Source organism: Calypte anna, chromosome 18 (assembly GCF_003957555.1).
Source record: "Calypte anna isolate BGI_N300 chromosome 18, bCalAnn1_v1.p, whole genome shotgun sequence".
In the NCBI taxonomy this organism is placed as follows: Eukaryota; Metazoa; Chordata; class Aves; order Apodiformes; family Trochilidae; genus Calypte; species Calypte anna.
Window position 1 is genome coordinate 5624998 of NC_044263.1, and position 25749 is coordinate 5650746.

A 25749-nucleotide genomic window follows, 5' to 3' on the forward strand; every position below is an offset into this window, starting at 1 on the left:
CTTCTCGGAGCCATTTCTGCCGGGATAGGGGTCGGAGGAGTTTGTGGTTTGTGTCTGTGTGTGATTGCAGGGGCTCCGGGGGTGCTGCAGCCGTCGGACACCTCACACTTCCCGACCTGCTCCCGCCAACCCCAGTGCGGGAAAGCTCGCCTCCCAGCCCGGTCTGGGAGCTGCTGCCGGGGGCTGCAGCTCCCGTACCTCCTCCGAGCAAGCAGGGACTACATTTCCCATCGCTTCGGGAAGGGAAGAGCTGGGCTGGACCTTCCGGGGCGGGGGGAGCCCAGGCTTGAGGCTTCCAGCGGCGGGAGTGGGATGCCGCGGGTCCGGGTCGCGGTGAGTGGGGTCCGAGCCAGGGTTTGGAGCTTAGTTTGAGCCTTGTTTAGAGTGGGCTGGAGAGGTCTGAGCAGCAGGGAGCCATCCCAGCAGCTGCAAAGGGGCCCTGAGGAGGAGGGGGAAGTTTAACTGCAAACCAGGAAATTCTCCTCTCCCCACAGGTAAGAGGTTGCTGTGGATTTGATCATCAGTGTTTGATCCCTTGCAACGTGGACACAGAAAGCTGATCAATCTGTAAAGAGATTCGCTGGAGCAGGGGAAGGTTGGGATCCTGCGATGGTGAGTGTGCCGTTGCACAAAATCCTGAGAAATGCAAACTTGGTGCTCTAGCATCTCTGTTTGGAGGCAGAAATGATCCAGAGGGCTGAAAGCTTCTGCACAGCTGGTGTCTCAGAAGCTTAAATATTTGTGTCGTTCCCCTCTGTTTCATGTGCCATTTCCCAAACTGGATGGGTGGGACGAGGGCTTTGCTGTTGCTTGTGGGTTTTTCTGGAGAAACCTGCCTCTGACTTCAGTGTTTAGAGAAAGTCCAGGTGAGACTTGCTTTGTTTTCTAACAAGGTGATTTGTCTTTCTTCGTAGGCTCCAAAAGCCAAGAAAAGTTTAAGAGGTATGTACGCTCGTGTGCTTTCCTCTCCCTATCCACGGGTGCTCTGATATGATGGGAACTCGTGGGACAGAGGAGGGGGACACTGCAATCAGGTGGTAGTCCTGGCTACCCAAATGTTTTGTGGTCTGTGTCTGAAAGATGGGAGTTGAGTGCAGTGTGTCATTCCTGAAACAGGCACTCGCCCACCTCACATCATGCAAATTTTTTATTGGGGTCCTTTGTTTCTTGTGGGCTTTCCCAAAGCCAGGGGAGAATATAGACATTAATTTTGGTTTTTCCCCTCACCTATTACTCCCTAATGGCTTGTTTAGAGGCCTCCTGCATCCCCTGAGACTGAAGCAGTTCTTTTGGCGTTGCCCAGGGGCTCTGAGATGGGGTGAGAGCTCATAGATTAAGTGCTGCTTGTGGCCAGTGACTTACTTAGCAGAAAGCTGGCTCATTTGATAAAGATGTCCCATTTCTGACTAAGCAAAGCCAAATATTTTTATCCACAAACTACTGGATTGGGTGCTGGAAGTTCCCTCTAGACTGGCAAGGCAGAGGCCTTATGCTGATGGTATTTGAGACCAAATCTTTATTCTTAGGGTCTTTCAGAAGTGTGAGCCATATGGAAATGACAAGCTTTTCTACACCTGCTTGCTGAGTTCACCTGCCTTAACACCTTTTGTTGTCTCATTTCAGGTTCTATTGATGATTTGCTTGATGACCTTCTAGGATATGATGGTAAAAGGAACCTTCTTGCATCTGAAAGGGTGGTGTCCTTGTACTCTTACTCCCTTCCTGGGTGCATGAGATGAAAGAGCAAGAGCCATTGATCTCTGAGGGGCTCCATTTGTGAGGGGGATGAAGTGAGAAGCAGAGCAAAGAGAGGATTTTTCCAGAGTCAGAGGCCATTGAACAGGTTGAAGGGGGAGGTGAAGTCCACCTCTGATTAAAAGCCTCCACAGCTCATGGGGAGACAGCAAAACACCCTTTGGGGGGAGGGGGCAGGGCTAGGCCATGAATATCCCCATGTCCATCATCCTTATCTCTCCTTGTCTTCTTTCCAGATGAAACCCCTGTTAAATCTTCCAGAGCTTCTCAACCAGTTGGGAGCAGCAATGGGAGAGCCCGGGGCAGCAGCTCACAGGCCAGCAAGAAGTGAGTCCTCAGACACAGCCTCTCCCACTTGGAGATCTCTCTGTGTTCCCAGATCCATCTGACCTGCCCTGTCCTTGGCTCCTCCATCTCACTGACCGCGCCAGCAGTGATTGCCTGGGAAGGGCAGTTCCCTGCAATGCCTCTGGCAACTGGGAGCCCCGAGCCTGAAACTGTCAAGCAAGAGTTGGGTGACCCCAGCCTTGTGCATCTCCTGTAAATCTCCCTGATCACAGCTGTTTGCTTAAACACAGCAGTCTCAGCATTGCCACCTTTCATCCCAATGTTACTCCAGCCTTGTTTTCTGTTGTATGATGTGGCTGCCACCGTGTGCCTGGTGTGATTTCCCCTCCTCCCCTCACCTGGCCTGGCTGTCCCCAGGGCACCCTTGCCAAGCTCATGTGTGGTGCTATTAACCCCCGGGCTTGTGTCACAGGTCCTTTCTGGAGGATGATTTCTTCTCCAAAGTCCCAGCAGAGGATATGGAAGCTGCAGAGGTGAGCCCAAATTTCAGGAGAGAGCCTGGGTGTGCTGAGGGCTGAGGCTGATCCAGGCCAGGTTTGCCGCTGGTGTCACTTCATCCACATTAGCAGTGGGGATGGGGATATTGGGCATGAACCATGAAGTGTGGCTGAAGGACCCTAACCCAAAGCAATGGCTTTGGGTGTTCCTAATGGTTCACCCTGAGGCAGCAGGATCTCAGCAAAGGACTCAAGGCACTGGGGGTGTCTAGTAAGGGGGATACACAGAGGAGTGGGGAATATATTCTTCCATTCCATAAAATGAGGAAAATGAGGTGCTGGAATGTGGAAGCAAGGGATGAGGAGTTTCCAAAGGCTGCTTGTCTCTGATCTCTGACCTTGTTGTACAGGAGTTCAGTGTCTCTGATGCAGACCCACAAGCTCTGCTGCATACCATGAAAGTGAGTGCATAAATATCCTCCATCTCAGCCCCACGTGAGCTGCAGCCAAAAGGAAGAAGCAGCAGCACTGTGGCAGAGGCAGCACTCAGCCTGCTCTCACTTTTGTCCTCTTGCTTTCCAGGACATGGATGACCTCGAAGCTGAACTCCTGGGACTACCAAAACCCAGTTCTGGGCCAGGGGAGACAACTGTGAAAAGCCCTGGAAAATGTGACTCTTTGGGAGAAGCTGTGAAAACCACAGGGAAGCTGTTAGCTCCTGAGAAAAGTAAAAAGGAGACTGCTCTTGTTTTCATTTCCTGGTTCCAAAGGAACAGGGTGTTTTCTTCCAGGATAGGGAACAAAATTTGTTCCCTAAAATTTTTTTCCTAGTCCTTTTTTTGGGTTGTCCCAGATTTCCTTTGGGAGATCCCTGGCCCAGCCTCTTGTCATGCTGTGGTAGCGTCACTAACATCAGCAGCCACAGCAGTCATGTCTCCCACCAAACACCATTTGGCTGTTCCCTGGTGCAGGGAATCTGCCTGATCTATCTGGAAGGAGAACCAGAAGGGTTGCATACCCAAACTGCCCTGCTCTTTCTCCTTCTCTGCTTGCCAGGAGACCCCTCCAGAAAGATTCCCCTTCCCATAAGGCTGAAGGGAGGCTGTGTGTGGCAATATCTGCTTTTGGGGGCTGCTGTTAGAAAAGTGACTGTCAGCCCAGGTGGGAGAGGTTCATCTCTGCAGTACTCTGTCTCTGAGAGCTGTGGTCTCTCTTTCTAGGAGAGTCTGTACCTGGGATGGAGAAGAAGCCACTCTCATCTGCCACTGCCCCCCAAAAGTACAAGAAATTTAACTTTGAAGGTAGGACATGGCTTCGTTGGGAGCAGATGAGGCCTCTGTCCTTGCTCTTTGCCCATTGTTTGCCTCTTCTGCCAACCAAAGGCTTGGCTGGTTAATGAGATAGAGAGATCTTCAGCCCTACTGTGCTGGTGCAAGTCTAATCCTTTCAAACTGACCAAGAGGAAACAAAATTACATCTGCATTTGAGACCCTCCCCACGATGGGGCAGGGAGACAGTTCCTGAGTCCATTTGCATTTTGATGTGTGCTTTGGCTTTTAATGACTGTCTCTAGCACTTAGCAACCCTGTATTGGGGGATTCTGTCCATCTGACAATCAGGGAGGGTGTTTTCCTGGCACTGCTGAGATCTGGTTGTATAAGGCTGCAGTTTAACTGAGATCAGCATCTATCTATTAAAATCACTAATTGGTTTTAAGTGACGTAGGTGAGCTTTCTTTTCTCCTTTTTCTTTGTCTAAAGAGTGTTCAGGTATCAAAGCAGCCAAATGTAGAGTTGCTTTCTTCTAGGAGAAAAAAAAATGTGGTGATGTCCCTGCAGGACCTGTATTCATGGCTTTGGACAGATCTGATCTGTCTCCATGTGCACAGTGTGGGGGATAGTGTTTGGCTTAGTGCAAAACTGTTCTTCTAAATAACACTGGTTTTGTTGTTTTCTGCTTTTGTTTTTTGTATTGTTATGATTCGCCTTTCCTGCTCCTGTGGGGTAATTCCCAGATCTAGATGATCCTTTGGCAGGGCTTTTATCTGATGAGGAGAAGAGTGCTCCAGAGAAGCCAGCACAAGGAGGCTCTAAAAACAGCTCAGAGAAAAAAGCAGAGCAAAGCAAAGAGAAAGGTAAGCAGGGTTGCTTGATGTATTTGTATTAAATAATTTAGCAACCTGGATTAGTTTTTTGTAAGGTCCAACCTGGTTAAATTGGGTCCCATCTCTTATTAACCAGTATGGTCATTTATAGAGCAACTTGGTAATTAACTGGAACACTCTGAGTGATTGGTATTTCCAGTGAAAAGCCTTGATCAAACCTCATCCTATGTGTGATCCTGTCCACAGAGCCAACCCCAACCCAGGTGCCCCTGCACACCACAGCCCCAGTGAGGAGGAGGGAAAAGCTAACATTTGAGGATGATGGTGATGACCTGATGGATGCACTGGGATTTGGCAGTGACCCAAAAGGAGATGAGAAGCAGGGAAAGAAGACAGAAGAGTAAGGACAATGGAGAGGCAATAGGAGTGGATCAGGGCATGGCTTGTGCATTGAGATGGGGCCTCCATGCTGCGTGGGGGATGCTGGAGCTTCTGCCTGTGGGTCCCCGAAGGGGGCAAGAGCAGCCTTGGTTGGCAGAGAAAAGCCAGCACCCCCTGGCAAGGCTGTGTGATGAGGAACAGCCCTGCCTCAGAGGAACCCACCTGTCACTGTGTCCCCAGCAGAGAGGAGCTCCAGCCAGCCTGCGCCAAGCTGGATGAGTTGCTGGGACAAGGCTCTGTGGCCAAAATCCTGGAACCATCTGGCATGGGAGAATGCAAGGAGTTCCAAGTGGATCAGAAGTACCAAAAGCAGCCAGGTGAGCATAGACAGGGACACTGGGAAGGTCTGCAGAGGTGACAGCATTGGCTTGTGGGAGCAAGATTAGTTCCTAATGCCCTTACAGGGAAAATCCCCTTCCTGTAGTGGTGAGGGGGGCTCCTAATGGGATCCCAGTGGGATTTGCAGGGGAGGAAGAGGAGGAGGGCTGGCATCTTTGGAGCTGCCTGCTCCTCTTGGCACTGACTCAGTGCTGTTTGAACAGAGAAGGAAGAAGGTTGGAACGAGGAGGATTTTGTTTTTGGAACCTACCAGCCCACCGTGGCTTCCAAACCTGAGGGCCGGTCATCAAGGAGACAGTCAGTGAGGTACAGTGCTCTCTGTGTGTCTGCAGCCCCACACACTGGCCAGGCTGTGTCCCCAAGGTCACTGGCAGGCAGGTATGTGACTCCTTCTCCTTGCAGCAGGTTTTCAGCTGAGAGCAGCAATGAACCAAAACCAGACCCCCGCTCCAAACCTCCTCCACAGAGGAGGCAAAGCTCTGTGCGGGGCAGTGGAAGTGGAGGCGACTGGCTGGGCTTGAAGGATGAGGAATTTCTGGGTTTGGAGTCACCATCGCCAGCAAAGGCCAATCCTGCTGTCAGCTACCCCACCCCTGCCACAGCCAGGAGGCCTGGCTCCACCACCCAGCTCCTGGATGCAGAGGACACAGCAGCTAAACCCGACCTGCTGGAGGAGGAGGACTGGCTGAGTGCTGCCCTGGCTCGAAAGAAAGCCCAAGCACAGGCAAAGGCCCAGGAGAGAAATGCCAAGGCCTCAGAGGCCCTTGGTGAAGGGCTGGATCCCCACTCCCCCATCAGGTAAGCCACAGCTGATGGCCGTGTAGTTGCTCACCAGCAGAACCTCTCAGAAACCCTCAACTCATAGAGAAGAAAAAAAAAATTAAGTGCTGTCTTGTCTGAGGTTGAGGTGATAACAGGGGCTTTCTCCCACTGATCAGTCCACAGTCCCCTCAAACCTCTGAGTTCAGGCTTGTGTCATTCGAATGCAACAGGGGTGTGTTGGCTGCTGCCCAGGGGTGGGGTGTGGGCACAGCAAGGAGCAACACTGGTGATGGAGTTTTGAGGTGTCTTTGCTCCTTCTGCAGCCAAAAGGCTGAATCCTGGCTCAGCAGAGAAGGACAGAGGCTTTCACCTGCGAGTCAGGAGCTAGTGTGGGAGGGAAAAGATCTTCTCCTTCCTCACCTCCACAGCTGCATCACACAGGATGGTTTTTGCTTGCAGGCAGCCAGTTGCCTCCAGAGGAGCACTGCAGCAGGCATCTGCCCTGCAGGACAAGGCAGTTAGCACAGGCAGTTCTGGGTAAGGCTTCCTTCACCTTCCAGGCATCCTGCAGGGAGAGGTGTCCTGCAGAAAGCAGCTGTGTGAGTGAGATGGGGGAACAGGGAGGGCTGGGAGCCAGCAATGGTCACTTGGGTCTGGGACCTCTGTGACTGGGAGGGAAGGCAGCTCTGAAAGATCATCACGCTCCTGCCAGTTTGATCACAGTGGGACAGACAGGCTTTAAACGCAAAGAAATGGCCAAACAGGATCTTTTTGGTGTGCCTCACCCTGAGCTGTGACACTGCTGTGCATCACTTGTGTCTCTGTGCCCACGCAGGCAGTCGGTCCCCTGGCTCAGCACCATTGCAGGAGCCTCAGCTCACCCGTCGGAGGTTGCCAAGGGGGAACCCTCCAGAGATGCCAGCACCCTGGGTGTGTTGTGTGAGGTTGAACAGTCTGGGCAGCAGGATGCAGAGAGGGTCAGGGAGGCACTGGGAGGAGGCTGTGCACCAGTTCAGAGGCCATTGAAAGTGACTTATGGGACACAGCCACCTCTCTAGGGGATGGGGATGGAGGAGAAGCTGTGCGTTGCCCCTGTGATTTACTCTGCAGAACAGAGTCCCTCTATCCTCTGAGGGGTTTTGGGTGCAGGACCCTCCATCCCCATCACTGAACAGAGCAGGACCCTTCCTGGCCTGCCCAGGAGACCCTCATCCCACTGGGAGGGGATGGTTCTCATGGTCATGCCTCACTCACAGACTTGTTCAATTTTCAGTCCCCACAGCCTTGGTCCCAGGGGAGCAGGAGACACGGGACCCTGCCCCATTGGTTCAGGTAGGTCTGCTGGTCCCATGTTTCCCAGGAGATGCAGGGTTGGGGTGGTGATTTCCAGCCCTCCCCTGCTGACTTGCCAGCATCCATCTTTGTCCATACTGACTTGGCAGGAGGAAGGATGTGCCCAGCTATGCATTTCTGGTAGCCCATGTTCAAGGAAACAAAGAGTTTGGAGAGGCCCAAGATGCTACAAGTTGTATTTATTATGCCAAAGCACATGAGCTGTGGATGCTTTGTAAATCATATGTGTTTACAGCCCTGTATTGCCTGAGCAGCATTTAAAGAGTTCCCCAGCCATAAATATGTTCTGTTAGTGAGACAAAAAGTCCTTGATAAAGGACTTCTCCTTTATTTGGCTTTCCCCAGTATTGTAAAGGTGTTTTCAGGCAACTGAAGGGGAAATAAAGCCTCTTGACAAAGTGGGCAGCTTTTGGTTGGTCTCTGAAGGTTCCATTTGTCATCTAGCTGGGCCTCCTTGTCCTGCCCTGGTGGCAGGACATGCTGTCTCCCACCCACAGGAATGATGGTCTCATCCTTGAGCCTGTCCCCAGCAAGGAAGAGTCCAGCATGTTGGTGTCTAGGGTGGGGACTCAGTGTCAACTGAGGATCAGGGACCCGAGCCAGCACTGGGGCTGGGTCACTGTTCCCAGGCTAGGAGATGTTCTCCTCAGGGGCTTTACCTCCCTGATGGCATCCCTGTGTCTCTCTACAGGTTACTGCACCCAGGGCACAACTCCAGGCTGCCCCACAGCTGCAGGTGAGGCATACGCCTTCCTTTAAGGGCTGATGGCCACACCACAAAGCCACTGAAAGACCTTGATCTTCTCTCTCCATCCCCGCCACAGGTCGAGTCCCCAGCCCTGGGCTTGCTGCAGAAGAGGAGGCCGGCGTCTCCTCCAGCCCAACTCCAGGAGGATGTGTCAGGCTGTCAGGTAGCACTGATCAGTGCCCAGACACGTGTGGCAGAGCTGGAGAGCCAGGTAAGCACCAGCGCCTGCTGGATAGGGGACCACAGGGGACGCAGGGGGAGGAGAAGGGGCCATGTCTCCTCCAAATCGCATCAGGATGATAGAGGGATAGAGGAGAAACCTCCCTGTCCAGAGATGTCTACAGCCACCAAGTGCTTCTGTGGGGGCTCTGTCCCTGGGGTGGCACAAGGACCTTCTCCATGCATGCCCAACAGGTCCGGACGCTGGAGCTGGAGCGGACGCAGCACAAACTGCTGCTGGAGAGTCTCCAGCAGCGGCACCAGGAGGACCTGGATCTCCTTGAAAATGCACACAGGTACAAGGGTCTTGCCTGTGGTTCTCTCCTGTGTCATATCCCTGCCTCGAGCCCTGTCCATCCGTCCCTCCTGGAGTGAGAAGTGCTGGGGTGCTTCCCAAATCCATCCGTGGGGTGGGCAGGCACAGAGCTACATTGATGTGAGCCTGGTGGGGACAGAGAGCAGCCCTGTGGTGGGGACACTGTCCCACAGGTGACAAAGAGAATGAGCCAGTCCTGTCTCCACCACATCCCCAACCAAGGCACCACACTGGGCAGCAGCAAGAGGGTTCAGGGCTCAGAGTACCGCAAGTGAAGCACCCCGTGCCTCAGTTTCCCCATTGCCACTGATCTGATTCTAAATCCACATGCGCACTGTGGGAGGAGAGTGCCATGAAAACAGCACTTGTTCCTTGCAGGAGCCAGATGAAGGTGATGGAAGAGACCTACAGGCAGCGGGAGGAGAGGCTGCAGCAGGAGAAGGAGCAGCTGGCAGCTCAGCTGGTGTCACAGAGCCAGGACATGGAGCAGGCTCGGGCAGAGCTGGTGGCACAGCACCAGCAGCGTGTGGCCACACTGGAGCAGCAGAGCACACTGGAGATGGAGCGGCTGCGAGAGCTGCAGAGGTGAGGGTGGCAGGAGGGGCACACGTGTGGGGCTGATAGCTTCTGTCTCAGCAGAGGAACCATGGAATGGTTTGGGGACATGGTAAAAGGAGAAATCAGGCTCCAAAATTGCTAGGGTTTGGGCACCTTGGTGGCTTTTGGAATGGGGATTTTGCTGACTGGAGATGTTATTCAGAGTGAATGCTTTTCATTTTGAAAGATGCTGAACCCAGTGTTTTATCTCTCTAGGTCCCTTTTAGTCAGGCCAGTGAGTCACTGATGACCACGTAGTTTGGGTCAGTGAGAAATCAGGTTTTGACAGAGAAGCCCATAACACCCAAATGTGGACGCCTGCTGTGGGATGGATACCCCATGTCAGCTTAGCTCCTGGAACATGGTTCTCAGCTCCACAACCAAACCTCTTTCATGGTGTCTCTCACAGGGAGCAGCGGTTTGTAACAGCTGCTGGTGGTCTCCTTCCCTCTGTCACACAGGGTGTCTGTCCAGGAGATGTGCAAAGACTACGAAGAGCAGCTCCAGCGGTTGAAACGACTGAAAGACCAGGAGATTGATGCAGTGACCAGTGCCACTTCACAGACCAGGTGCTGCGTCCCCATGTTGGTCCCTGGCCATGATGTTCACTATCCTATGGGCAGCTCCCCTTGGACCATAGGAACAGGAGGCATCCCTTCTCCCACATTGCCTCCAGGGGTGCTGAGCTGTTTAACAGCCACCAGTACTCCCCTTAGCAGCAGCTACAACTTCCTTCTGCTCTGCTATGACCCCAAGAGGTTGGGGCAGGCTAACTGGCCTTTGTCCCACCACACATCCTCCTCTGTGTCATAGTAAGACAAAGTGTGTCCACACAGGGGTGACCCTGATCATGCTTCTCTTTGCAGGTCTCTGAACAGCATCGTTGAGCAGATTGAGAAGTTCTCCAGTGACCTACACAACCTCTTGCACAAGGTGGAGACCACACACCACACCACCTCCCAGGAGTTGGCCACGGAGGCACGGCAGCGGGACAGGCAGCTCAAGGGTATGTTTGGTATTCCCCTGTGACAAAATGGCTGTGGGCTCTGAGGACACCCAGCAAATAGGAATGTTGGGCTCTGAGTCAGCCAGAGGCTGGGAACCCAGGCTGGCCAAGTCCTGCCTGCCTTGGTCACAGGACATCTCACAGTCTCCCTCTTACAAAGTGGTGGCCCAGCGATGTGCAAAAGGTGATGAGCACAAGTGCGTGCTGCTTTTCCCTGAATATGGGGTGGACAGAGGACGTTTCCCACTTCATGCTGCTCATGGCCCTACTGTTGTCTCCCAGTGCTCCAGGAAAGGCTGGCACAGCAGCAGAGGGACATGGAGGAGGAGCGGAGCCGATTTCAGGAGGTGATTGCCAAAATGGATGCCAGGCTGGGTGAGCAGACTCGGCTGCTGGAGCAGGTGAGCCCACCTTGTGCTCTCTCCCTTCTGGGGTTTGGGGGTTTGTCTTGTCCATATGGAAGTCCCTGGCCTGGAACCTGTGAATGGCAGCTGTTTCTTCTGTGTCTGGGTACAGGAGCGATGGAGAGCAACAACAGAGCAATCCAAGGTGGAATCACAGCAGCACTCACTAGAGGAGCAGCGGCGAGTCATGACCCAGCAGCTCTCCATGGAGCGAGCAGAGTTGGAGAGGGCGAAGGTGAGAGGATCAGATATCTCCAGGTGCTTCTGACAATGTCCTCTGAATCCCACTGGCACAGTGCTGCAGAGTGTGGTGGAGGAAAGAGCTGAGTGTGGGGCTGCAGCATCCTTCCTCTGCCTCCTCAATCCCACACCTGGTCGCACAGGTTTAGTGGCAGAGATGTGTTAAAGGAGAAAAACCCTGCAGTGAAGAGGATTTGGTGCTTCCTCTCTCCCTCTCCAGAGTGCTCTGCTGGAGGAGCAAAAGTCAGTGATGCAGAAGTGCTCAGAGGAGCGACGGAAGCTGGCGGCTGAGTGGGGTGAATTTCACACCCAGCAGAAGCTGAGCAAGGAGCGGTTGGAGCATGACATGGACCGAGCCCGGCAGATGGACTCTCAGAGAGAAGGCACCATCATGAGCTTGGCCAAGGTATGGCAGCAGAGCCCCTTCCCATGGCCTCGAGCACCACCCGGCAGGCTCATGGGTATCTGCTGCCCCCTGGGGCATGTCCTCCATGTCCCTTCAGAGCTGCTTTTGGGTGATGGAGATATGACTCGGTGTGTGAGGGTCAGGCTGCTCTTGGAGCAGTCTCCACCATCCTGTTTTAGAAGCTGACTGAAGCATCAGTCGTTTCTGTCTTTCCCCTTTGCCTGTGAGGGATTTGGGCAGCCAGGACAGGCACAGCCACCTCTGTTGTAAGTCTGGTGGGAGGGAACCCTACGGTGTGTTAAGTAAAACCTCCCTGTGCCCTGGGGACATGTCCAGAGCCAGTCCTGCTCCCCCAGGCCTGTCCCGAGGGGATTCATGGCACTGACAGTGCATCAGAGCTGGGTTTTTAAGGTCCTATCAGGGTGGAAAATAACCATTCAGGTAGGATATTTCCTGAACATGTCTTGAGAATGTTCTGTGGTGTGCAGCAAGGTGAAGAGCTGCATCCTTTCCAGGGAGGGAGTGTGTGTCTGTCTTTACAATCCCAGTTCTACCAGGCCCTGGTCCTCGAGGGTGAGGGCACTGCTTGAGCACCTGGCACTGCTCTGCACCCCAGCCTGGCACCATGAGGAGCTCAGCAGGGCCAGATCTTTCCCATCACTTGGGAAGGCAGAGGATAGTGTCCAGGTGATGCATTGGTGTTCCCCTTGCCCATCCTAGGAGCAGGCAGAGCTGACGTTCCGGGGCCGTGAGCTGAAAGCAAAGGAGGAGAAGCTAGTGAGGGACAGGGAGCTGCTGGAGGAGGCCTGGCAGGAGCTGAGGCAGGAGAAGGAGAAGGTGAACATGGCCATGCTGCATGTCCAAAGGCAGGAGGAGGAGGCTAAAAGGGTGGCCAAGGTAAGCAAAACCCTGTGCTGCAGTTCACAGCTGTGACTGGGCAGGCAGCAAAGCCAGGGTTTGTTTTCACACCCCTCCCAAAGTGGTGAATCCTAATCTTGTCCCAGGAGGGGATGCACAAGGGAGCCCTGCGCCAGGGTCCCTGTCCCCAGCCTCCCCAGCTGCTCTGCCTTGCAGCTCTCATCCCAGAAGTATGAGGAAGGGGAGCGAGCTCTGCGGGAGGCACGCAGGGTGGAGTCCCAGCACCAGAGCAGGCTGCAGGTCATGCAGCAACACCTGGAGCAGCTGAAGCAGCAGGAGCAGCATCTGCACCAGGCAAGTACCCCGTCACCTTCCCTTGGTCACCATGCTGAGGGCCTGAACCTTTGCCAACAGCTTCTCTTTTTTCTGGAGATGAGGCAGGAGTGGCTGATCAGGGTTTCCCAGGGGACACAGCTGCACAGGGAGCTGCCCAGCAACCCCATGACGCTGCTGACCACAGACCAGGACCTCAGTGCCCACTCCAGGATACTGTGTAAGGCTTCCTGTGTGCTGGTGATGGGAAGGGATCTGCTGGGGAAGAGCTGCACTTGTGTTCCACTTCTTGAGAAGCTTGGGGTGTTTCCTGGGGACAGTTTTAGTTGCTCTGTATATAGACCTCAGATGCGAGTTGGTTTCCTCGTCTTCTGAAGGAGCTCAGCAGAGTTCTCTGGGCCAGGGAAGTGCCAGGAGAATGGGTTAGAGGGGGCAGAAAAGGAGAGGCAGGTGGGTGAAAGCCTGTTTGCACTGGAAGGGTGGGGAGGACCCTGCTGCAGGGACATGGTGACAGTAAAAATCTGTGCTTTCTTGTCTCTGCAGTTCCTCCACCAGCAGCAACATCACCCACGCAGGCTTTTGTTCCAGGCTTTCCTCCTCTCAACAGGGATCTCCCTCAGCACAGCCTGGGTGATGGCGGGGAAAGCCTGGCCATGGCCAGCCCTGCAGTGTTCTACACCCAACTGCTGCTGTTGCAGCACCAGGCCCAGCAGGTGAGGCTGGGGGTAAAACAGGGCTGAAAGGGGGCTTCAAACTAAAAGGGTCAGAGCACGGATGGGTGAAGCCTGATAGCCATGGGGTGGGAGTTCTGAGCCACTGGGTTGGGTGGGCTTGCAGAATCTTTGGGCACCCAGAGGAGTGATACCAGAAGGAAGGATGGGTAGATCGTAACAGCTTGTCTCAGGTTCATCATGAAGCCAGAGTCCAGCAGAGACCACTCTTCATGATGTCCCCATCCTCTCCCATCAGTCCCCTGCTTCCCTGCTGGGTCCTTCCCCACACGGGGATGATCTTTGAGGAGCCCATACGCCCCAGGGGGTACCAGAGATAGGCGCCTGCCCGCTGCTCACTGCATGAAGAAGGATTTGGGATACTTCCCTCACTCATGAGCAACACCCTGGCCTGGGACCCCATTTCTGTGGCACTCTCTGGTATCCATCCCATCCACCCTTCTCTTTTCAGGACCGTGATTTCTTAGAGGATGAGGAATTCTTCCTGGAGACCCTGACGAAAGCATCCAGCAACACTTCATCTTTGTCTTACTGAGGATGTGGGGTCCTCACACACTCTACAAGGGACAGCTGGGTCCGTCCTTGCAGGACACTGCTGTGTCCCTCACATTAGGGTGGAAAACAGTAAATAGTTTCAGTTCACATCTAAGGAGCCTTCCTAGTGTTTACTGAGTGTGAAATCCATCCCAGGGACTGTGAAGCCATACTTTGGCCTCCATCCCTCAGGGCACAGGTCCCTGGCTACCCGGGAGGCAGTTGACTTCGTGGGGTTGGAGTTGGTCAGCCATGCTCATGGCTCTGTGGCAGCCAAGTGCTGCAGGGCCAGGCAGAGCAGTCATGGCTGAGCTGAGGTTCAGCAGCAGCCTCGGAGGATGTTCCACAGCTCACACTCCGCGGCTTTTCTAGTTTGTGACTTTTTCTGAAAGCCTTTTGGGGTCATTTTTCTGAGAGCTGGGCCACTACGCACACCTTAGCGGGATCTGCCCTAGCAACAGAGGAGTAATGGCTGAGATAGGGAGGGGAGCTCCCTTCCCTTTGGGGTCAGTGGGGCCCTTTCTAGTCAGGCCCCGCACAGGGCAGCCCTGTTGCTATGGCAGCGAGGGGCCTTCTAGGCCGGGCCCTGCCCTGCGCAGCCTTGTCGCTATGGTAACGGGGGGGCCTTCAGTTGCCGGCGGCGCGCACCATGGCGGCGCCCTTGCTGAGTGCGGCGCTGAGCGGCCTCCGGGGCGGGAGGGCCTTCGGCACGGCCGGTGAGACACGGGCTGGGAGCCCCTTTCCCTCCACGAGTGGGAAGCGGGAGGCGTTTGGGGTGGAGGCGGGGTAAGCTCTAGGACGCCTGGATTCCTCAGGCGGGGCGGGCGGTGGGGGTGGCTGCAACCCCGGGCCGCTCTTCGGGCTCTCCCGGCCTCGTTTCTCGCTTTCCGTATAAAACAGGAACTCTCTCCGCTTCCAGCTGCGCTCTGCAAGCGGGCAGCCCCGCTGGGGCCGATGCCCAACGAGGATATCGACGTTAGCAACTTGGAAGCGCTGGAAAAATATCGCAGTTTCTCTCGGTACTTCAGGCTGGCAGAAAAGGAGAGCAGGAAGCCCCACTGGTGGAAGACGTACCGGCAGCACACCAACCCCCCGCCAGGTACTCCTGGAAAGAGCTGTGCTGAGTGGGGATTTGCTGCTGAAGGTCAGGGAAGCTGTTGTTGGGGCCACGGGTTTGCCCCAAGACCCACTCTGAAAGGAGCTTTTGAGGTGCTTTGGCACCAGGTTGGGCCCTTGCCAAAGTGGAAGTTTGGAGGTTGCAAACCTCTTCAGAGTAACTGGATGGTGGCTTTCTGGAAGTAGAGAAGCTGACCAGGACCTGCTAAAAGACATGGAGCAGAGTAAAGAAGTGGTTCCTTGGAACCTCAGAGAAAGCAGAGCAGGACTCTGAGCTTTAGACCTGTAGTAAATAAATACTGCAGTTTGGCTGCTGAGCAAATCTGCTCACCAGCTGGCAAACCTGTGAGTCTGGGGTGTGCTGACTTGGGAGAGGAGGAGGTAGCAGAGGTGCAGAGGGAAGGCAGAGGTGATGGAATTGAGTCTCTGCTCTCTCCAGGTGTGTCTTTTTCACATTTTCTGATGTTTTTCAGGAATTTGGTGTTTGGGTATTTTTGATGTTCACATTTTTCACATACACAATTTTTTTTTCCCCTCCTCCCCGAAGAGCCCAAGACTGACATCAGCCTGCCACGTCCTCAGCTGCTGCAGGCAAACAACACCAGGGAAAGAAAAAAGATCCTGAAGGAAAACCGCCAGAACGTGGAGATGGAAAGAGCAGCGCGACTCCGTACAGGTCTGTGTCCCATCACCTCCCTCCCTGCCCCGGCCACGCTGGGTCCCCATCTGCCTCCTGCAGCTTTTCCTTCTCCTTGCAGTGCTCATCCCCCTCGATGAAGTCAAAGCTGAGTGGGAGAAGACCAGTGGCCCCTTCCACAAGCAGCGTGTGGCGGAGCACTGCGGGATATTTCGTGACTTGTTCAAGGGGGCCACCTTCACCCCCTGGGTTACATTGAGGGTGAAGTACAGCCAGGAGGATGAGCACCTCGTGCCAGTCTACCATGGGAACATGGTGACTCCATCAGAGGTGTGTGAGGGGAGCTGGGAACAACCTGGACCCTGTGTGTTTCTGTCAGACACTTCTAACAGGAGCTGTCTGTTCTGGGGGATTCCTTTTACGAGGGCTTTTCGTCTGTGGAGAAGGCAATGTGTTTCTTGGATGCAGTAAGGACAGAGCTTTGTAGCAGGATCGTTGTCTGTTCTCAGGCTGGTGTTTATTAACATTCCAGAGGGCTCTCAAGGTGGAGCTGGTTTATGGTGGCGTGGCTGTGCCTAGTCTGTTGCATGCTGACTGTGCCCATGACAAGTTTGTGTTCTTTGCTTTGGAAATCATGACCTGGTTGTAATAGAGCCTGTTTGATTTATGTTCTTTCTATGTTGGTAATTTAGGCTTCCAGTCCCCCTTTGGTGTCATATGAGGCAGAGAAAGGCTCCCTCTGGACTTTGTTGCTCACAAATCCAGGTGAGTAGCAAGTTCTTTAAAAAAAAACAACAAAACCAAACATGATTAAACAGGTTTGTTTCATTCTGCTTTTGGTTAGCTCCTGTTTCTTTTGCCTGCACAGCAGGAAATGGTGTGATACCCTCTATGTAGGGACATAGTACTTACACAGAAGAGGTTGTAGCCTCCTCATATGTTGAGCAGTTGAGACGTGGGACAATGACACAGCAGGACTTGTGTCACAGTGTAATGGAAGCAATTCTTTGACTCCCAGCTGTAGTTTACCCCAAAACTCTTTCCCTCAGCAGTCTACCTAGGTGAACTGACACTGTTCACCCTGTGAAACCAGGGCACAGTGAAATGAAGCAGCTGACCAAGAATTCCTTTTAACCTTGGACTTATACCTGTGGAGTTCTTTGTCTCATTTTAAGCTTACTTAAGTTAGTTTTCTGCTAAGAAAGGAATGCTGGGAGGTCTTGAGCTGCCCCCTGCATTCAGAGGGGATCTGGGTGTTCTCACTTTGGGGTTGACACAAACAACAGGGTGTCACTAAGTCACCTTTCTCTGTGTGTTTGCAGATGGACATTTAAGAGAGACAGACTCGGAGTACCTCCACTGGCTGGTGTGAGTATTGCACGTCAGAGCCATGGGCTGCTTTGCTCAGGGAAAGCCCAGCAGAAACTCCTCGGGAATATGCGTTCCCTAGGGCAGTTTTGTGGATTTCTATGGTGCTTCTGTAGTCACCTTCTTTAACGTTGTGTCCTGCTGACAACACAGGAGTTGAAGGTGTTGCTTCTGTTCAGCATTCACATCACTGGGTGTGATATTTCATCCAGTGAAAACCTTTACTTGTCAAACAGGGTGTAAGTCCCATCACAAACATAGCACAGAGAAATCCTGGGTGAATCTGGTGGTCCCAGTGGAGGGGAGGGAATGGATATAAACTGAAATAAACTTAATTGTGTTCAGGACAAACATCCCAGGCAATGACATCAAGTCTGGTAAGGAGATCTGCCATTATTTCCCCCCCTTCCCTGCCATGGGAACTGGATACCACCGCTTCATCTTCCTCCTCTTCAAGCAAGACCGCCCCATCGATTTCAGCGAGGACGTTCGGCCAGTGCCATGGTAACTCAGGCTCTCACCAGGCAGTTTCCTGCTCACTTGGCCAGGCTGCAACTGCTTCTCATGATGTTATGTTTGCTACAGCTGCAGGAGAGCAGTTCCTTTTAATCTGTAGGGTTGTTCAGGGCCGCTTTGAGCTCCTGTGCCACCTGAAGCCACAATCCCAGCCCTGCAATCACCACATAGTCCTGGTGCTTTAAACCAGACTGTTCAGAATATGGTTTTTGGAGAAACTGGGAGGTTTTCTTTTGTTGGCTTTCTGTTTTATAGCCTTTGAGGGGTGATGTGGGGAAGTAGTTGCCTACCAGAGTGCTGCCGGAGAAGAGGCTCACCTCAGCTCTTGTGCTTTGTTTCCAGCCACAGCCTCAAGATGCGAACTTTTAGCACGTTTGACTTCTACACAAAGCACAAGGATGCGATGACCCCGGCAGGGCTGGCGTTCTTCCAGTGTCAGTGGGACAGCTCTGTCACTTGGGTCTTCCATCAGCTTCTCAGTAAGCAAAACAGCCTGTGGGGATGCTGGAGGTGGTCTGTTTGAGGGCTGGGATGTAGGTAACACAGGGTCAATGGGTGAGCTGTAGCTGCAGGTTGTTGCTTGGTCCTGCCACTTGTCTAGGGGTTTGTTACTGAGCCATCCTTCACCCAATTAACAGCAGTCTTGAGGAAACAACCTTTAAAGAGCTGGTTTTTATGGGCATTTTAAAATAACACCAAGAGAGCCTTCACCAGGGCAGGCTTGACCAGAATTTGACCAGCCCTGGTCCTGTGCTGGTGATCAGGAGGGCTGGGGATTGGGATCAGAGCCATCTTGCTGACATTCTGCATCTCCCCTCTGCAGATATGAGAGAACCCGTGTTTGAGTTCCTGCGGCCGCCCGTTTATCACCCTCCACAGGTAAAGTTCCCACGCCATCAGCCTCTGAGGTACCTGGACAGATACAGAGACACCGAGGAGCCTACTTATGGCATTTACTAGGGACCCAGCCTCCCCTCCAGCAGCTCTGCTGCACACTGATGCTGGCTGGGCAGATGGGGCTGTCAGCTTCCTGCATCCACACGGCTGGCAGAGGGAAATTACAACATCTCAGCCCCTGGGCTCCCAGTTCGTCTGTGCTGGGAGCAGTGGGCAGCTGGGGGCAGTGGGTGTTGGCAGTGCTGTCAGCTCTCTGGTCACAGCTGCATGGAGAGGATGTTCATGGATGAAAGCAAATCCATGGCCAGGCTGAAATCTTGCTGGAGCAGAGCTGAGCAGTACGGGTGTCAGGGTGGGGTCCCCCAGGGATGCCCGGTTGTGCTTCTTTCAAAGGATCACATACTCTTTTTCACCTGTTTATGGAGAAAATAGAGCCTGTGCCAGGCTGGATTTCCTGCCCTTGCAGCCCTACAGTTCAGGACTCTTATCAGCTTTCATTTGTGCAGTCCTCTTGAATGGATGGGTCTGATTAAACACACTCTGAGTTATGCTGGCAGCACTGTCTTGTCTTTATTGGGAAGAGCTGGCACAGAGCTGGGGAGCTCAGCAGGGTGCTTAGAAGAAGGGCTGCCCTTCTCCTGGCTGAGGTCTCTGTCCTTTCTGAAATGTCAGATGTGGGAAAGGGTGTGGCCCTTGTCACTGCAGAGAGAGGTGACAAATGGATGTGGCAGCAGTGGGTGCCCCTCTCTGGTGGTTTCTGGGCTGTCAGATGCCAGAAGCATCATACTGCTAGGGATGGCTGTCATGTTTTGCTTGGGGACAGAGCAGAGGTGGGAATGCCAGGAAGTTCCCTCAAAAGGCCAAGAAAAGGAGGGGAAATCAAATCCATACATGTATCCATGCAAGAAGATGCACCGAAACACACATTGCTCTGAACCTTCTCAGCCTCTTGAATCTCTCCTTGTGTGGTTGCTGCAGTGTTTGATCCTCTGCAGGGCCTCCTGTTGTGTTTTCCAGCCCTTCCCTTCTCCCGGAGACAGCAGCTCTGACCCACCCATCACCTCCCTAGTTCGTGGCAGGACCAAGGGTGCACCCGCTGGGTGGTTCTTTAAGGCCGTGTCTGGCTCGGAGCCCGGACCCGCCTCTTAGCGTCACCGGCTGCTGAGTTTCTATTTCCTCAGTTGCTTTCCCCCAGTCTCGCCGATCCGTGGCACAGTCAGGATGGCATTGCCCGCCTCGCAGAAGCTGGAGGAGAAGCTGGTGTGCTCCATCTGCCTGGAGCTCTTCAGGGTGCCCGTCACCTTGCCCTGCGGCCACAACTTCTGCAAGCGCTGCATCGGCGACCACTGGCACAAGCAAGAGCGGGAACCCCCCGGCTCCGAGAAGGGCTACACCTGCCCCGAGTGCCGCAGGAGTTTCCAGCAGTGCCCGGAGCTGGAGAAGAACGTCACCCTGTGCAGCGTGGCAGAGCTGCTGCGGGAGGGTGAGGCGCGGGGCTGGAGGGGCGAGACCGTGGGTGCGGGGCTGTGCCCGCAGCACGGGCGCCTGCTGGAGCTTTACTGCCGGGACGAGGGGCGGTGTGTCTGCTGTGTCTGCACCCTCCAGCACTGCCAGCGGCACCACAGGGTGCTCTTCGAGGAGGAACGTTCCAAAAAGCAGGTGGGGATGATGGGTGGGAGGGCCTGGGTGGCAAGGAGAGAGCAGGGGAGGGGGGGGAATAGGGGGGAGTGTGGGACATCTGCCTCTGCTGTCCCCGTGGTCAGAGGGCTGCAGCCTCCCAGCCCTGTGTCCTGCTGCGGGGATGAAATGTGGCTCTGGGTGCTGAGCTGGGACCAGCCTCAGCTGAGCAAGGGGGTGGTGCAGGCTCTGAACAGGGAGACGCCACCAGCACCCAGCTGCACCCTGAGAAACTAGGGGCTAACAGGAGCAGCAGAGACCTGGTAAATCATAGAATTTTCAGAGTTGGAAGGGACCTTTAAGATCATCCAGTTCCAACCCCCTGCCATGGGCAGGGACACCTCCCACCAGATCAGGTTGATCAGAGCCCTTTCCAGCCTGACCTTAAAAATTCCAGGGATGGGGCTCCCACATCCTCTCTGGGCAACCTGTGCCAGTGTCTCACCATCCTCATGGTGAAGAACTTCTAATATCCAATCTAAATCTCCCCTCCTCTAGTTTGAATCCATTCCCCTTACTCCTATCACTACCTGACACCCTAAAAAGTCCCTCACCAGCTCTCTTGTAGCCCCCTTCAGATACTGGAAGGCCACAACAACGTCTCCTCAGAGCCTTCTCCTCTCTCAACTGAATAACTCCAACTCTCTCAGTCTGTTTGCATAGGAGAGGTGCTCCAGCCCTCTGATCATTCTTATGGACCTTCTCTGGACACGCTCCAGCACCTCCATGTCTTTCTTCTAATAGGGGCTCCAGCAGCACCTGTGCCATATGTGTTTGTGACCCCTGATCTAGAGGAAACAGATAAAAAGGAGTGAAAGGCAGCACAAAGTCTTACTTCTCAGTGACACTGGACACAGCCTCTGCCCTTCTGAACCATTCTTCCCGGCGAGACTGGTCAGGAGCCCTGGGAGGGCTCTGGGGGCAGGCAGGTGGCAGTGTGCTGCACTGCAGGGTGTTGGTGCTTCTTTTTGCAGGCCCTTTTGAAGGAGTCCCTGGAAAAAGCCCAGGAGGAATCAGAGAGGATCACACGAGAGATGCAGGAGCTGGAGGAGCGAACACACAGCATTAAGGTAAACACCATGGCCACCTCCATGCTGGGTGACTGGATGGGAATGTGCTGGCTCTCATGGCTCTTCCCCACCCAGGACTCCTCTGAGGGGCTCAGATCAGTGATTCTGAGTAAATTCAGCCTCCTGAAGAAAGCCCTGGAGGAGTGCCAGCGGCAGACAGTAGACAGGATCGAGCAGGAGCAGGCAGCTGTGCTGGGGAGCATGGAGGACAACTGGAACCTCCTGAAGGACCACTTGGATGTCCTCAGCCAGCACAGGGATAGGGCTCAGCGCCTGCTGGATTGCCCCGACGACAGGACCTTCCTCCAGGTACCATCCCCTCCAGCTGCCAGCCCCCTGGCCTGTTGGTGAGGGCAGAGACATGGTTGACCCCTTCCCCAGGGGGCACATGTCCTCAGCCCAGCTCAGAGATGGCACAGGGTTGAAGGGAAGAATCATTTACTGGAAAGATGTGGCGTTAATGCTGAATCACAGTGGATGCTACCACTCAGGGGGACATAGGCAGCATCTCCTATCCCAACTTTGCTCAGCAAGACTTTTCCACCACCAGCAAAACACAAGGTCCTGTGTCACAGCCCCTTTGCTCCCTGCAACCTCCTGCTCCCCCTGGCACTGTCCCCTGACTCCACATATCAGCCACAGCTAATGACAGACACTTTGGAATGCCCCTGTCACCCACTGACACACAGCACATGCCATGGATGGGATTTGGAGCTGCTGATCATCCACAGGCTGGTGCATGGGTGTCTGCATCTATCCACAGGAATTCCCCCTGCTCCCATCTTCAGAGAGCCCAGCGGTGCCACTCCCCAGAGAGTTCAATGGAGTCAGCGTGGTTGAGCCCATCACTGAGATCCTCACCAACATCTCCAGGCTCCTGATAGAGTATCTGCCCAGCCCTGTGGCCCACAGAGCCCCTGACCCCGTTGCCCAAGGTAACCATTCTCCTTGCGAGGTCACCCCAGGGGCTCCAGGTCACCCTGAACCACAGCCTGGCCCATGTCACTATGCTGGGGATGTGGCTGACAAGCACAGTTCTTTGGGATGAGGACAATACATCTACTGTTTAGCAGATGAATATCAATGGGGTGGGATTGGTGGCTTCCCTGTGGGTCTGCACCTTGCTAACAATGCTGAGCTATGGTGGCACATTCCCATTCCCAGACTTGTATACAATAGACTTGCTCCTCCTCCCATCAAAGCCAGGAAGGAACAAGTTTTCGGGTGCCATCACTCAAATTGCCTGTCCCCATCCTCCACAGACCCTGTGCAGCCCGAGGTGCCAGTGGTGAAAGTGGTGTCCCTTCTGCCTGAGTGCCAGCTCCGAGCTGAGCTTCTGAAGGGTAAGAAGCATGTGGGGGTCCTGAGGGACAGCACCCTGCTGGGGTCTCCAGGAGGTAAACGTTTCACCAAGCCAGGCTGTTCCCTGGAAGGGGGGTGGTTGTGACTGCAGGGATGGGGGCTCCTGCCCTGGCTCTCCCAGTCCCTCTGCCTAAATGCAGAGAAGAGTGGATGGGTTGGGGGACACTTTGTGGCCAGGAAAGGGCTCACAAAGGGAATTAGTGGATTTAGAACTAGGGGAATTAGAATCCCCCAGTGTTGGAAGGAGGCTTGGAGGATGTGCAGGGCTTGTTGGGACATGTCACTTTTGCCAGGGAGGCAATCAATGCCTGTAGGATCTGTATAGATTCCTTCTATCAGGCCCCACAAAATGTTCTCAGGGTCATTATATGAAAAAAAAAAAAAAAATAAAAATAGTTATTTACAAGCAGTAGGCATGAGCCCCATGTAGCTAGCCAGGGGGTTGTGGCCAGGTACTGTTGGGGGCCAGTGAGTGTGGCAGGAGGAGTTACAGCAGCCTGCGCAGTACCTCCAGTGGGACTTCTCCCTCACTCCACCTACTTTGTTTTGGTGTTTTTTGCTCTTAAAATCAAGCACATCTTTTCCAAAATGACTATTGGAGCTGCCGCTGTTTGCTGGCTTTGATCTGGGCTGGTCAAGGCCAGAGTGAAGATTCACATCCTGGTGCCTCACCAGCTGTTCCTGGCCTGTTTTGGTTCCTTCTAGCAGGCGGGTGGGCAGGTATCACACCTTGCCCTGTTCTTCTTCACCTCCAGACATAGTACAACATATTCTCTTCTACTTTGGGAGCCAGCCCAATGCAATTAAACCACATCACCCCTGAGTAGGCTCATAACAGGGGCATGATGATGCATTTCAACCCCATCCATGCTATTGTGCTCTCCCCAGACCACCGCAATCTGACCTTCAATCCCAAGACAGCCAACAAGTACCTGGAGCTGTCAAAAAACAACCAGAAAGCCAAGCACAGACGCAGTACCATCTGCAGGCAGCAGGAGCAGGGACCTCGTTTCCAGCCCTGGCAGGTGCTGTGCACGCAGGACTTCGGCCATGGCCACCACTACTGGGAGGTGAAGGTCTCCAGCCACTCCATCATCCTAGGGGTCACCTACCATGGACTCCCCTGGGAGCAACAGCAGGGCCACAAGTTCAACATCGGGCTGGACAGAGGCTCATGGGGGCTGCAAGTGCGGCAGGATTGCTACCTGGCTTGGCACAATGGTCGGGCAGAGAAGATCCAGGAGCGGCTCTATAAGAACTTCGGGGTCAGCCTGAATTACAGCAAGGGGCTCCTCTCCTTCTATGGCCTTGGGGAGAGGATGCAGCTCATCTACTCCTTCCACAATGTCTTCACAGAGCCTCTTTACCCTGTCTTTTGGCTGTGCGAGCGGCGATCAGTGACGCTGTGCTGGAGGGACTGAGCTGGGGTCACTGCGCTGCTCCATTAGCTGGGCTGGCAAGGTCTAGGCTGGTGCCACAGCTGAGCTGTCACAGACCCCAGGGCCAGGATGGGAAGTGGGTTGTGGTTTGTGAACAAGAGCTGTTGAGGTACAGACATGCAAATTAAACCACTCTGGTTTACATCTGCCAAATATCATGCAGGTGGGTGCAAGAATTAGTTTTGTCTTCTTTCCCAAGCCTGGGGAAGATTTGGGGTGAGGGGGGGGACCCTGGAGAAGGGGGAGCTGCAGCCACAGGGTGCTGTGGAGCAGTGTGAAGCTCTGTGCTCCCCCAACCCCATGTGCAGGCAGATCCTGTTCCCCCAGCCCCTCCAGGTCCCTTCCTGACACTCTGGGATGTGGCAGGGCATCTTTCTGGGGTGCTATACTGCAGTTGCTCTTTGGACACACTGCTTTCCTCAATAAAGCTCTATTTTCCTACTGGTTTGACCTCGGTGCTGGTGGGAGCCATGGGACCAAGCAGCCCTGGAGGGGGTGAGCTGGGTGCCCTCTGCAGGGCCCATCCTGCCCCCTCATGTCCTTGGCAGCAGGGAATGACCCACCAGTGGTAGAACTAGAAAGTGCTTATTTTGCAGTAATGCTGTGATAATAAAACCTGGTTTCCTACAGCTCTGCCCCAAGGTTGATCTGGCACAGAAGAAAATCCAGAGTTTTGACTAAAGCTTTTCCAAGGCTGAGGCTGCAGGTCCAGCATCTCCTGCCATCCCCAGAGAGATGTGGGTGAGGACTAACAGGGTGAAACTGGGCGCTGGGTTCAAAGGTACTGGGGACGTGCCAGCGAATGCTCAGGGAATGGGTCACATTAGCTGGTTTCCTTTGGGCAAAAAAAAGGCTTAAAGGCATTAATCTGTTTCTTTGAGCACTTTGTCTTGTGCTTCCTTCTTCACTCTGCACCTCCCTGTTCCTCCCACCCCTCCTACCCCAAGGTCCTTGGGTGGGACCTTGGGCCAGCATGGACCTGGGAATGTATCCAAGCTGAAAAATGGTGTACACTCCACAGGAGGTGTCCTGAGATCCTGTGTTTGCCAGGCAGATCCTCAGTCTGAAAACACGTTGGTGTCTTCGCCAGACCCATCCTTGCTTGGTGTCTGCCGGCTCCTGCCGGACCCTGGAGGAAAAGGGAACAGCGACGGAGCCAGGAGATGAGCAACTGTGGCATTTTTTGGCTATGGGAATGGCTGACACGGGGCCATTCGTCCAAGGGAGGGAAGAAAAGCAGCCGCATTTATGTCCTGATGGAGGAGCTCAGGTCCCTCTATGTGTCCTCAAGGGTGGGGAGCAGGTCCTGGGAGCAGTTTGGTGGCAACAGGTTCTGGGGCAGCAGGTCCCCAGGGCAGGTGATGATCATGGGTGGCAACAGCTCTCCTGGATAGAAGTCCTGGGGGCATGCAGCAGCTAAACCTGAGGGCAACAGACCCCCAGGGAGGGTCCAGATTCCGGAGAGACCATCCTTTAGGAGGGAGCGGACCCTGAGTGGGTAGTAGTACATCCTCAGCAGGGCTGCATTCTCCCGGGCGGGAAGGGGGGGATAGGTCTCCCAGCAGGCGGCAGACGCCGGGGAAAAGGACCACGTGCTTGGCTGGGAGAGCAGATCCTGGGAATAGGGACCTTCCCAGTGGGTTGAGAACGAGATCTCGAAGATGCGGGGGAAGTAAGTCCCCCTGGTAGGGAGCAGAGCCCCGTCCGGGCCAGCAGCAGCTCCGGGCTCGGGGGGG

General features: G+C 54.2%; 3 protein-coding genes across 9 annotated transcripts; all 3 read left to right on the plus strand.

Annotated features, from left to right (window-relative positions):
• The first annotated feature begins 275 nt into the window (after positions 1 to 275).
• On the plus strand, positions 276 to 14034 carry FBF1 (Fas binding factor 1). Of its 7 annotated transcripts, none has more exons than XM_030461757.1 (31): positions 276 to 333; positions 495 to 612; positions 915 to 942; positions 1624 to 1665; positions 1992 to 2082; positions 2516 to 2576; positions 2951 to 3001; positions 3123 to 3267; positions 3761 to 3841; positions 4555 to 4674; positions 4891 to 5044; positions 5266 to 5402; positions 5628 to 5730; positions 5827 to 6222; positions 6646 to 6723; positions 7022 to 7116; positions 7460 to 7518; positions 8231 to 8275; positions 8364 to 8498; positions 8702 to 8802; positions 9201 to 9407; positions 9881 to 9988; positions 10286 to 10425; positions 10708 to 10826; positions 10942 to 11064; positions 11290 to 11475; positions 12196 to 12372; positions 12550 to 12687; positions 12766 to 12886; positions 13210 to 13379; positions 13849 to 14034. In XM_030461757.1, the coding sequence occupies exons 2-31, from the start codon at positions 610 to 612 to the stop codon at positions 13930 to 13932; spliced, it is 3498 nt and encodes a 1165-aa protein (XP_030317617.1). In that variant the 5' UTR covers positions 276 to 333; positions 495 to 609; the 3' UTR covers positions 13933 to 14034. The 7 variants fall into 7 exon arrangements, with proteins under 7 accessions (XP_030317617.1, XP_030317620.1, XP_030317619.1 ...); XM_030461760.1 differs by having other exon boundaries at positions 5830 to 6222; XM_030461759.1 differs by having other exon boundaries at positions 5269 to 5402.
• A 521-nt stretch (positions 14035 to 14555) lies between these two features.
• MRPL38 (mitochondrial ribosomal protein L38) lies at positions 14556 to 19021 on the plus strand. The gene is made up of 9 exons (XM_008494507.2): positions 14556 to 14647; positions 14851 to 15030; positions 15595 to 15723; positions 15806 to 16014; positions 16377 to 16449; positions 17007 to 17052; positions 17398 to 17556; positions 17911 to 18047; positions 18392 to 19021. The coding sequence occupies exons 1-9, from the start codon at positions 14581 to 14583 to the stop codon at positions 18526 to 18528; spliced, it is 1137 nt and encodes a 378-aa protein (XP_008492729.1). The 5' UTR covers positions 14556 to 14580; the 3' UTR covers positions 18529 to 19021.
• A 643-nt stretch (positions 19022 to 19664) lies between these two features.
• On the plus strand, positions 19665 to 24166 carry TRIM65 (tripartite motif containing 65). The gene is made up of 6 exons (XM_030461819.1): positions 19665 to 20124; positions 21117 to 21212; positions 21288 to 21521; positions 21976 to 22147; positions 22475 to 22555; positions 23463 to 24166. The coding sequence occupies exons 1-6, from the start codon at positions 19687 to 19689 to the stop codon at positions 23993 to 23995; spliced, it is 1554 nt and encodes a 517-aa protein (XP_030317679.1). The 5' UTR covers positions 19665 to 19686; the 3' UTR covers positions 23996 to 24166.
• The last annotated feature ends 1583 nt before the right edge of the window (positions 24167 to 25749 follow it).